The following is a 12,356-nucleotide window of genomic DNA, read 5'->3' as shown; positions in this document are numbered from 1 at the left end:
ATGTCTGTCTGCATGTGTGTGTGTGTGTGTGGAATTGATGGTGCATGACTCCGTATACGTGTGCTGGATAACTGTGTGCATGTGTGTCTTTGTGTGCATGTGTGTGTGTGTGTGTGTGTGTAGTGGATTCTCTGCATGTGTGTGATCTGAAATGTGCATGCATTTATGTCAGGTGTGTTTTGTGAGTGCATGTGTGTGTGTGTGTGTGTGTGACTGTGCAGTGGATGCTCCATGTGTATGCTATTCTGTATGTGGGTGGGGAGGATGTATTGGCGGGTGGACAGTTGGAAGTCCACATCAGCCATGAGGAATGTTTAGAAACTACAGCAACACCCCAGGCAAAGATCTGTGGGTTTACTGCATACTAATGTGTTATGCATTATATAATACAATGCTTAAACAGTTCTTCACAAAACTTCAAGGTTGTGTTTTAACAAGAATGATGTGAGTTCTCATAAAATGGCATGACACAGGAACAGAAAGCTGACAGCTGCTGGTCAGAATGATCTTGTTTATATCCAGATGTGGAGATGGAGGCTGTGTGTATCAAATAAATGTAAGCTGGTTGGTCTGCTATGCGAATGCAAACAGACTCAACAGAAACAGCATAATGGTGATATACTGTGTACCTGCACATCAGATCTGATATTTAAGTCTATTAACTAGCATTAGGAGCAATTGCATTGCTTTGATCATTGCACCAGTTATATAGTATTCTGATTGGATATTAGTAAAGATACTATATCCTTCCAGATCTGTAGTGTTCCATTTTCTTTAAATGTAGGTCTTATGGTATGTTCCATTCCCCCCGCCCTCATTCTGTAAGTGAAAGAAACAGTCTCCTCTGTTGGTATGGAGTGCTTAACTGAAGGGGCTGCTATAGGCGAAGAGTGTGAACCCTTTTTTGTGTAAGAACATGATGCCATTTTACAAACACTTTGCTTTTCTGATAAGGTTGTACCTCTATCCATGGTCTGTCCCTGTAACTTCAGTAGCATCATGCAGTGTGTTCTACCTGGAAAATGAACCCAGCCAAGGTGCTACCTTAAAAAACGTAACACAGCGTGTAGGTCCAAAGAAAGCATTCTTATTTAATGTCCTAGCTGGATGAAACATCATACTTGTAATAAAAGAGTAAGTTCATATTTTCTTATGAGTATATGATCTTTTCTTGCAGTGCGTGATATATTAATCTCAACATGGGTGCTCTGTGTCAGGCAGATACAGACCCACTGTTGCTTTAGATCCAACAGTCTCCATATGGAGGACCAGGAAGCCCATCCAGCCAACTGCCTGACTAATTTTCCTCTCCTCAAGTGTTTTATCTAGCTTTGAACACGATCTGAAAGCTATATGGCTCTTCTTTCCTGGACCTCCAGATGTACTAATGCCTTCCAGTAAAGGAGAAGAACTTTCTGCCAATTCTAGTGTTCCTTTTGATTCATTTCTCAGTGTTTTGACTCCATCATCTAACTGCGACTTACATCTCACAATGTAATAATTATATTACAACTATTAGGTGTCTTATCAGTATGAACAGCAGTGTGCAGGGTCGCAGTGTGACAGTGTGGTGGTTGGGGAACCGGATTTCCAAGGTTGCAGGTACCCAAAATGTACAGTGTGGCATTGCCCGTGTACCCTTAAATAAGTTACATGGCCTGTATTGCTTCAATACATATCCAGGGTAAGTATAGTACCTATACTGGTGACATATATTTTTTGCACATACCTAGTGGCATATGTTCTTAGCCTATACTGCTTCAGTACACACCCAGCATTATAGATGGATACTGTGCAAAAAAAGCTATGTCAGACACATTATGAAAAAGAAACTGCTGAGATAACATATTCGAATAAAAAGATAATCGAGTGATTTAGGACTTCAGAGCAAGCATCTCAGGACAGGTCTCATTCAGTATGATTTGAATGACTCCTGGGACTAATGAAGTTGCATTGCTCTGCTGGTTTGTGATTGACTGGAATCAAACAGTTGCTTTCCGAGAATTAACCCCACCCCCCCCCCCCAAATACTTTTCGAACGAGGTCCCAGCACACATGAGTCACTCTCATTTATTATCTGTGCCATTCAAAGCCCCATAACTCACTGTGAATCATCGAACCGCAACCGTGTTTAAGGCACTGCATACGAATTAGATTATATTCCAAAAATGCTGTCCGGAGCTCTGCTCATTCTGGGGCTGTTTATGTTACCAAACAGACTGTTGACACAGTCAGCAAAACAAGCTTGACTCTATTTGGGTTGTTGAAATACAGTGACCTGAGGAGTCAAAACTTATTGGTGTGAACCAATGCCTGTCCAACCCGATTTAAATAAAGCTCAATCCCCTCTTATGCATCACAGGAAACATACAGACAAGACGTTTAAAAATCAGCTTTAAACCATTTGGATGCTGACCTTAAGAATGGGCTAAGAAAAGACACAGTCAGGCCAAGAGACAAGCCAAAGGGTTCAGCTCCACTGGAAATGAATCCTTCCTTGCACTGTATTTCCTGACTGCATGGTCAGAACAAGACACCGGTTCAAAGTGTGTGGCTAAAGGCCTATTCTGCAGTTTTCTAACTGGCGTAGGGTTGTTTCCTATGAAACGCAATACTGCAACAGTTTGCTCATCTTTTCTTTTGCTGTCTGTTGCCACTTTAATGGGCGGGTACAACAAAACGGTGTCAATTGATTCTTACAGATCTTCATAACAAATCACAGGTCATTTGTCTTTGCAGTTTCTCTTGAGCTTACCAGTCTTCCAGTACCAGTTCAAGTACTATCATATTCAGAGTCTATCACAGAACATTCCCTCATTATCTGCATGGCGTCTGTTCAATCAAGGGCTGTGTTTATTCAAGGGCGGCAATTTTTTTAAATGACCTCAGGAACTGTAAAAATATTTTACACCCAAACACATCTGGTCATTGAAATTCAAAATGCATCAGCAGGGAACTGTTCCAGTAGTAACATGCTCCGTAGTTTATCTTCTAAGGGGATGAGCTGGTTGCTCGTCCATGAACATCATTTAGATATTTCTTGGAGTCACTCTTGTGTGTATAATACTGGTAAAATGCGCAAATTTTAAATTTTCATCGGCGTAATCACAAAGTTATATAAAGAGTTTTGGAGGAATGCCAGGGAAAATGTTTTATTTATGTATTCATACTCATAAATTTTCAAGCATTTTTTTTAATGCAGTGTTAATAGTGATTTGAATTTGATATTTAATAAGTTCAGTCTTGCACATAAAAATAAAAAGATTGTATAACACACATAAAAAATGTAAAAAGTTCTCTTTTTTATTTAAAATTTTTCCTCTATTTGTATATTTGGTAACCAATTTAAAATGCTACTCATGTTTGTGTACCCACCTCTTGCAAATCACCACTACATTTTATTATGTAGTCTGCTAGCTGAGCTACAATGTCATTGCCTTGGCAAAGTACACTTCATACAGACCTATGGGTTCTCCACAGACCTGAGTTGTTGCTCTTGTGCAACAGGACAGCGACAATCCTATGAGAGAAAATCTTCCCTTCATGGGTGACACTGTGGCCAATTGTGGCACAGTCAGCACGGGCAATCACAATCAGATTCAAGATCAGACTGCTGGCACATGGCTATACTGAGAACCAGTTCTTTAGAAGGACGCACAGCTCAATAGCCCTTTCCATTTGTTTTAGTAAAATGTCAATTTAATTTTGTAATGTGTACTATGACTTTAAGTACAATTACTCACACTGGGAATCATTCGTAGTGTGATTGGATTAGCTTTTGTCTATCAGTTTAAACAAAATAAATTCCAAAATTACAAGGAGTGTGAATATTGTCTTCCTCTGAGCTGGGTAAAGTGACTGAGGTCAGCAAGGTGCACTGTAACCAATAAGTATGTGACAAGTCCTTAATATCTTAACAAAACAATGATTTTTGTGATGCACGTCTTATGCAAAGAAGCAGGCATTCCTAGGACAATGTCAACTACAGACAGTACTTGTATGTAACAACGGGGTTGCGTAACTGAATCTGGCAAAGCAATGATTGAACTGTTCAATGGTCTGCCAGTGTGTTCCAAAGGGTTCGTCAGAATGAGCGATGGCTTTTGGGATGCTGGGATCGGGGAAGAGAACCAAGCCAAGAGAACTTCAGTGTCCCAGAAAAATAATGACACAAATGGATCAAGCTGTTGACGGGCAGCGTGCAGTCGAGGAAGTGAAAAGCTCCGTTTCCTGTTTCGCTGAAGTTGTTATGGTTACTGAACTTCTCCAGCTGTTCTAGTTGATGGTTACATAACCACCTCTCAAGGGCTTATAACATCATTACTGTCCACTGCAGAGCCTTGCTTGACCAAAAAAAACATGATCCCCAAAAGCATCCCTTGATGACCACGCACAGGGAAAAGAGGTCTAGAACCTCTCTGAAAGGTTCCAGACAAGATTAGTGTGACCTATGTGACCACTGTAATTATAACTGTATAACTTTTTGAATCATGACTTTCCAAGGCAGTTGAGTGTTGATGACTCCATACACTAGTGTTGCAAAATCCTGGTTTTTGAAAGTAAGCACAGAACACTCCAAGCACATGGCAGTGATCCTGTATCCAACACTGCCGTACCTTCAGGGACCAATATAAATGTGGATCCTCCCAAGATCATCATCTGGTTACCAGGAAAGTTGGAGACTTTTCCGAGGACAGAACAGTCTGTCCGTTTCAGCGTTCAGTGAAAAAATAAGATGTAAAGTGATTCATCCGGCCAGCAAATTATGTAATAGCAGCATTCTGTTGACTGCCACCTGAAACCAGGATATGAACTGGCAGCAAGCAACAATTGTGGGGGACAAGCCCAACTTAAGGCCCCAATGAGAAAAAATGAAGTCTGTACAAAATACTATAGCTGTAGTTATTTAGTTGTAAAGGCTTTGTGTCCCATTTGAAGCCATCCGAATGTCAACGTGACACCTGTGGGAATATGGCCCAGTAACCTCTTAATTTAAACCTGGTTCCCCATCACACCACCTAGGAGCTCAGCTTTTGAAGGTCTGTGCTGGATTCCCATGTCACACTATGAATTTCAGTTATGAGTTTAGAAATTCCACTTGACGTGTCACCATGACACGACCTACATGGCTACAGGTTCCTGGTTCCAGAATAAGGCTTTGTTTTTCAAAGCAGGGGTAGGTATATGTGAACAATTTATCCAAATAGTTAAGTCTACACTCACAATTCCAGCAGGGATCCAAAAAACCTCTTCCAGCTCCTCTAAATCTGTCATTATTACTGACAGACCTGCAGAACTTGAATGTGATTCCAATTGTGTCTATGCTTTGAACCGTCCCATTAAACTCATAAAGCTTCCAGTCATTTCTGGTCATAACATACTTAGTCAAGCAAATAATGTGCTCAAAGCAGGATTCAGATGCGAGCCGGAACAGCCAAGACCCTTAACCAGCTGGGACTGGGTTTCGAGGCAAGGCACAGGCCCAGTCGGATAAGGAAGGGAAAAAAGAGAAGGGTTCGGTGCCGCGATCCAAAACCGCAGCAGGGGGACTCACACGACGAGTCGCCGCCTCCCTCCTCCGAAAATGGAGCGGATCCCGGCCGTATTGAGTAACAAACGGGGGGGGGGGGGGCCCTCTGCTCTTCTCCAGGGTGAAGCTGTTCCAAAATCCATTTCAGTTGTTGCGCACGGGTCGGCGAGCCTGCGAAACTGGGGAACTGACGTTTCGATTCCTAACGGTGCCGGCGCGTCTGCACAGGCGAGCGAACGTAAATGAGAAACGGGCGCTCGGCGCTCGAAGCTGAGGCTTCGTGTTTGAGAGCAGACGGGGGGGTGAGTGTCCTCACCATCTCGAGGGGCTAAAAAACCTTTTTCCTCCCTGTGATCCTGCAGTTAGTGACAGATTCACAGGCAAAAGACTACTTTATGCATGGAGTAGCCTAATCCAGGGACACTGGCTTATAACCACTAAAAAAGGAACTCTGCAACAGCCACAACCCATTACTCAGAGCTGGAGAGCGCAAGCAACACCAGCAGGGGGCAGCGTTCTCACTGCAATACGGTGGCATTTCCACAGCATAATATCCAACGGCACCTAACGTTATTGAATTTTAAAGAGGACCATAAACCATACCAAGGATCTTCTAAAGGTGCGGTAAAAGGTTTTAGTAACACAAACATAAAATGGAAGTGTAGATTTTAATCAAAGGCCAAGCACTTGCAATAAAACCGATTGCTGAAGATTTTAAGTTTGATGTTTATGACAAGGTACGTAGATGTTTCAAAGAACTGTCAGTTCCACTAGCAGACTCTAGATGGCAATGTTACATCGTCATGCCATTCGACTGTGGGAAAGGAAGCTATAGGAACCTTTCCCATTGGAATGAACTTGCCATAAGCACAGAAGTTAAACAATGAACAAGCTATTTAACCCATGTAGGTTTTCCTAATGGCTACAAAGCACAATGACACCACCCGTCTGATCCTAAACTAGGTTTGGCTGGGCCATTACTGTGAAAAAGTGCCATCTCAAAAATTACAGAGGAGAAAGTTGCATTTCAAAAATGTGCTGGAAAAAACTTAAAAACATTTTCTCCTTATTTGACCGAATGAGATAAACTGCAATACAGACAAAATGCTTCCAGCAAAGACATTTTAAATTGGTTGATTTATTTTCCAACTCCAAGTAATAAATAATACATGATTTAAGAACACCAAGTACAGAATAATAATAATAATATTAATAATAATAATAAAAAAAAACGGGACCAAAATAGCTTGTTTTGTATAGAAAGAATGCAGGCACTTTACAGCTATACAGTAAGAGTTGTGCAACACAATTACAGGCCACAGGTTACCAGACAGCAGAACAGCTGAGATCAGTCACCCGTGCTCTTCGGCAATATAGGCACATGTTGAAGCTCCCACAAGACACTCGCTGTTCTTTGAACACGCGTTCTTAAGAATACGAAAAAAAGGAACAAGACAGACCGGCCGTACCCATGCACCCGAGCGTTTCATGCAGTCTACACCCACAGGGTGAGCTAGCCCACGGCGTCTCCTCTGTTCTCTCCGCCAATCAGCTTCAACCTGTGTGTCGTCCCAGGGTGAAAAAATAACCCTTTTCTGAGTTTAATGGCAGTGGAAAACCCCCTAACCGAAGCATTTTCTGCATGACATTTTATGACGCTACCATTACAAAAAGTTAAACTTTGCGCCCTTTTGTTTATATTTTTATAAAATCGGTACACCGTCAGGGCACAAAAGTTGCCTTATGAGTCTCTTAACCCTGCAGTTATTCAGAAGTCAAAATCAAAGCGCCACAGATCTATTACAGCAAGAAAATCAACTATGATGTAGTGGTGGAGACTGGAAAAACAGTCACTGGACGGTGAAGTAGGAAAAGTCTTTCACTGAATTATCGATGAGTGACAGGATGTTTCTACATAAAAAAAATACTGATTCAGGGTTTAAAATTAAATGAAGAGTCTTCATCGCAGGGGTCGACCGAGGGCGGGTCATTTATGACCCTGCGTACGGGGGGGCGTATACATAATATGCAGACAACGCAAGGGTTAAAGCACCTCCCCTTCCCTCAGTGCACATCTGACACTGTCTAAACACAGAGCAGCTGGTATTTATAGTGTATGGGCGTAGGAGGGCTGCTCTTGGGTTAGGCTAGCCTTTTAGCTCACGATGCATAATAAGGTAAGGATGCGGACGGAGGGAACAGGACCCTGGGTCAGAGCTCCGAGAGGCTTCATAAACACAAGGCTCGAGGACCCGACGCAGTACAAAAACATGCCCTGCACGCGCACCTAAAATGGAAGTCAGAGAATTTGGCAAACAGTTGACATTCAAGCGAGGAGTATGTGTGTGTGTGTGTGTGTGTGTGTGTCTGTGTACGCATGCGTGTGTGTGTGTTTTCCCGGATCTCTTGCTATGGAGCCAGGGTCGCCCACCGCCGGACTTGACCGCAACGACACGTCTGCTAGGTCGCTGCCCTTGCATCAGCCGCCAGTTATGTCAGCCCAGGGTCACGACCCCTGTCTCTGCAGAAAGGGAAGATTAGGTCATGCCGTGGGCATGCTAGCCAGTCATTAAAGATTAACAAAAAAATAACACCGATTAAAATTACCAGAAGGTCAAAGAGTTCGTAACATGGCAAGAAATGTAGACACCACATCGCACATGCTTAGTTTTACAGGATTACAAGGGATTGTGGGGAAAAATGCAAGGGTTCTCATTGGCTGCAAGTATGAACTCATAATATTGGTGATGCCTTAAATTTCCCTTACGCACTCTTGGCCTAGGTTGGTCAAATTTGAAACTAAAATCTCTCACTCCAAAAAATTAAAAAATAAAACCTACACAACATATGCTTTGTGCACTGGTATAGTACATTGTTAAACGTCAAAATACACATTTTCTGTTAATCATTCATCTTATTTTTTAAAGTCACCTTAGTTTAGCTCCCATAATTATACCCCAAAACAAACAAAAGTAGAAAATATCCCGAAAAGGAGAAACGGAGAGGGCGAACAGTGGGCAGTTTTTAGGTTGATTCGTGACAGACCGACTTGAGCTACTGCTAGCCTCCACTGCCACGGTCCTCCACTCTGAACTGTGACCTTCAGCTGCTTAAGGCAGTGAAAACTAACTTTAAAAAAACAACTAAACAAAAAGCTGAGAAACATGGAGCCCAGCGTGAGCTGAGGGCCTTAAGTCCGTCCGTGAGCTGGCTGCCCTGGGGTTGCAGCCGTGCTGGAGGCTGGCAGGCATGCAGGCAAGTTCGGTCTGAAGATGAAGAGAGGTGTTAGAAGAGGAGAAGTCCGCTCCGCAGTGTCCCCGTTGGAGAACGCTACGCCCCCCTGAACCACGTTCCTGTTTCACTTCTGCACCCCCGTCCCTCCTCCTCTTTCTCCTCTCTTCCTCGAGCGCTGTTCCATCCGAAAACCTGCCGTCCTGTCCTGATGATGTCATATGTCCTGGCTGCACCCCCAGGATGGTCCTGAGAGGTTTGGTGGTGGGATGGGGGCGGGGTGGGGTGGGGGTGCGAGGCGGGGAGAGGTGGGCGGAGCTCAGACCTGGCTGACGGGCAGGTCTCCTCCGTCGTCCAGCATCAGGGGGGCCTCCTCGGGGGAGCCGCTCTCGAAGCTGCTCCGGCGTCTCCACGGCGACGGGGCGCTCACTTGGAGAGCCGGGTCTCCTGGAGGGACAGGCGGGCCCGGGCCCCCCCTCGCTGCTGGCTGGGCCGGGGCAGGAGGCTCATGAAGTCCTCGCTGTCCCACGCCAGGCTGCGGGTGGCCAGGGTGTGGGCCGGGGGGGGCGGCGGCGGGGGCGGCGGGCTGGAGAACAGAGCCTTGTGGGTGAGGCGGGGGCCGTGCGCCGAGGAGGGGCGAGCGGGGGGCGGGGCGCCCCGGGTCGCTGCAGAAGAGCCCGGATGGTGCGGGACGCTCGCCGTGCTCCTGAAAGAGGGGGTGGGGGGGGGGGGAAGCAGGGAGGGGTGAGGGGTGTGCCCGAGCGGACACACAAACACAGTCAGAGACAGGCTCGCCGCGTGCGGGGCACGCCGCACCGCTGGCAGCGGTAGCAGCAGGAGCTGTGGCGGGTGCAGTGGCAGCAGCAGCGGCAGCAGGTGTAGTAGCAGGTGTAGTTGTAGTAGTAGTAATGGTGTAGTAGTAGTAGTAGTGAAAGTAGTAGCAGTGGTAGCTCTCATTTTTGGAATGTTAGTAATTCAGTGTCAGATTTTACTCTCTGCAAAACAAAAAGGGGGGGAGGGGGAAAGGACAAAACGAACAAACAAAAACAGACAAGGCGAAAGAGTCAGCAAACGAACGTTAGCATGCACTGCCTGAAACGCGCTCTTCGCTTCTGCACCCCCGGGCGGCTCCGCAGCCGTCAGATTCAAGGACCTGTCCGACGCGCTGTCCTCGGCGTTACTCCGGCGCGTGCGTCGCCATGGTGACGCGAATGTCAGATTTGCAGATCACCAGAAGCGTGACTTGAAAGCTCGGTAAATGACCGCTAAACCAGACTAGAGAGCGTGCCTTTCCACGGGCTTTCCAGAGACGAAAAAAAAACCCCACTATTCTGAGACTGCTGTTTGTTCCCCCACCGCAGTAAAATCCCTCTTTGTGATGCTACACACGCTACACTGGGTAGAGAAGAATCCTTTTTTACTGTTGCCTGGGTTCTTCCTCTAAATGAGTCTGGACAGCAGGTTAGCGTCTGAAAGGGTTTCATGCCCAGGAACCTTATCCTCGTGAGCAAGGAGATCAGTGTTGACTTCACGAGCTCCTTAAGTCCAGTCAGTACCTACCGATGCGGTTAATGTGAGATGCCATGCCCCAAAACTACCCAAAAAACAAGCAGCGCAATCTACGCGGATAAATAAATACCTAAAAGTGGAAAGGGTATTTAGGCTGGACGCCATCTGATTCTTAATGTTGAAATGCTGATACTGCAGAACTGGAGGCTGTCCAGCATTGTTTGTTCCGGCGTGCAGGAAAAGCAAGTCCGAGATTCCCAGAATGTGCATCTCTGGTCCAGCCCCCACAACCAGAGGTCCACAGAGAGGTCTTAAGGAGGGCGATACACAACAAGGAAGCGGAGGTTTGCTAACACAGCAATAAAAAATAGCCTGGAAATGGACAATGCAGCTCATTTGCGCCAGCGTACTATTATTGAAATTGTATCAACGGGTAGCGACTTCCCGAACTTAAGGGGGACTACAGAGGATAGCATTTACCGAAAATATAATTGCCCTGGTGGTTTAAGTTCCATGGTAGATCTGAGGACTTCAGCGAATGAGGTTTCACCATTTTGGCCAATTAGGGTAAAAGCAGCGAGCCAATTAGGTTATGTGGAAAAAAAAATCAATTTTTTTGCCAATTGAAATCTTTTTCTGAACCTTATCTAAATTCTTTCGTAAAAGTCAAATTATGTATGTGCTGACAGAGATCAATATTTTAGAACTCTGGCGACTTAAGATAAAACACATTTCGACATAAATCACGATGTGCTGTGTCAAATGATGGACACACTGCAGCATCCTTTCAAAATCGTTTTTTTCAGTTTCACGAGTTCCCTTTGAATTCGGTCCAAGGCTGCACTCCCATTGTTCCTTTCATTTTAAAAGGCTTTAGGGGCCTTCGTGGGCAACATCATCCAGAAAATAAAAATCGAAAAGCATGAGCTGGAAATAAAGCCAAATTTTTTTTATCGCGGAAAATAAATAAAAAAAAGTATGAAAGCTGAATCCTGGCAAGCCCAGTTACACTGCATTTCTATCATGGTTTGGGCGTGCGAAAAGAGTACCACTCCAGAGGCTACGGCGAAAAAGAAACCGAACGCACAGGAAGACAAAAACAAAATGGTACGGGCGACACAGAGACGGGGATAAACAAGAGAAGAGGGCAAAGCTTCCAAATGAGAAACTTAGAGCTCGGGAAAGTGAGAGGGAGCGGAGGGAAAGCATGCCGGCATTCACAATAACCGTCATTCACAGACAGAAACACGCAGAGCCACCAAAGCCAGTCAGACAATAAGCATTCACACGACTCACAATAAGTAAAGCCACATCCACATGTACCGATTGTTTGATTTTGCAGATGCCCTTATGTAGAGAAACTCTCGTGTCATTTGAGGCCGACATAACCTAGAGCTACAATAATCTATGTAATAATAACCCTGTAATGTACCTGCGTGAGCTAGACTTCTTAAAGCACCTTGGCCTCACTTAGCAGACTCTTTCATTTCAGCTGGTCATTAGCAGCATCAAATACAGAACAAAAGTGAGATTTGCACTTGTTTAATCAAAGAGCAAATTTTTAAGTAAGGGGATGTGAGTGTCAAGCCGAATGAGTAAGTCTGAGAGTGACATGCATGATCCCATGAGCTGCAGGAAGAGGTTGGGTGGGAGGGGTGGGCGTGGGGGTTTCCGTTTGTTAGACAGCCAGAGCATGAACACCTCTGCTAAGGGTCAGTGTGAGGAGCAGTGGTAAGGTTAGCGTTAGCGGTTGTGTTAGCGTAATAAGGAGGAGGGCCATGTTAGCATTTGCAACGGCTGCTACGTAGACGTCAGCATGACTAGCAGGGATGTGTACACGGGGGGTGACGGGGAGTGGGGTGGTAGTGGGCGGGGCTAAAGCTTGTGTTTCCACACCTCGTGAGCTAACAAAATGACCCAGGTCACCCAACTACAGTGACCAGAGAAACTCAGGATGCTGCCAGTAATGAAGCTGATGAAACTAGCATATAACAGTATATTTCTAAAATGCATAACTTATTTTGTGAACAGTGGTCGCTCATATAGATATATATATATACATTTGAATGTATAAATGTGCATGGAC

At 45.0% G+C, this 12,356-nt stretch overlaps 1 protein-coding gene across 10 annotated transcripts in view; it reads right to left on the bottom strand.

The window, feature by feature from the left end:
• Nucleotides 1-6,648: 6,648 nt before the first annotated feature.
• plekha1b (pleckstrin homology domain containing, family A (phosphoinositide binding specific) member 1b) overlaps nucleotides 6,649-12,356 on the bottom strand; it is a 29,021-nt gene continuing 23,313 nt past the window's right edge. For 7 of the 10 annotated variants that reach the window (XM_064320658.1, XM_064320661.1, XM_064320657.1 and 4 more), the window contains one exon: nucleotides 6,649-9,467. In XM_064320658.1, the coding sequence (XP_064176728.1) occupies nucleotides 9,188-9,467 (280 nt within the window). In that variant the 3' untranslated portion in view covers nucleotides 6,649-9,187. Of the gene's footprint in view, nucleotides 9,468-9,677; nucleotides 9,757-12,356 lie in introns of those variants that run through there. The other 3 variants (XM_064320666.1, XM_064320667.1, XM_064320665.1) reach the window with 2 other exon arrangements.

This window comes from Anguilla rostrata, chromosome 2, assembly GCF_018555375.3.
Source record: "Anguilla rostrata isolate EN2019 chromosome 2, ASM1855537v3, whole genome shotgun sequence".
Classification (NCBI taxonomy): domain Eukaryota; kingdom Metazoa; phylum Chordata; class Actinopteri; order Anguilliformes; family Anguillidae; genus Anguilla; species Anguilla rostrata.
The sequence above is the reverse complement of the archived record's forward strand: the minus strand, read 5'-3'. Positions and strand labels throughout refer to the sequence as shown.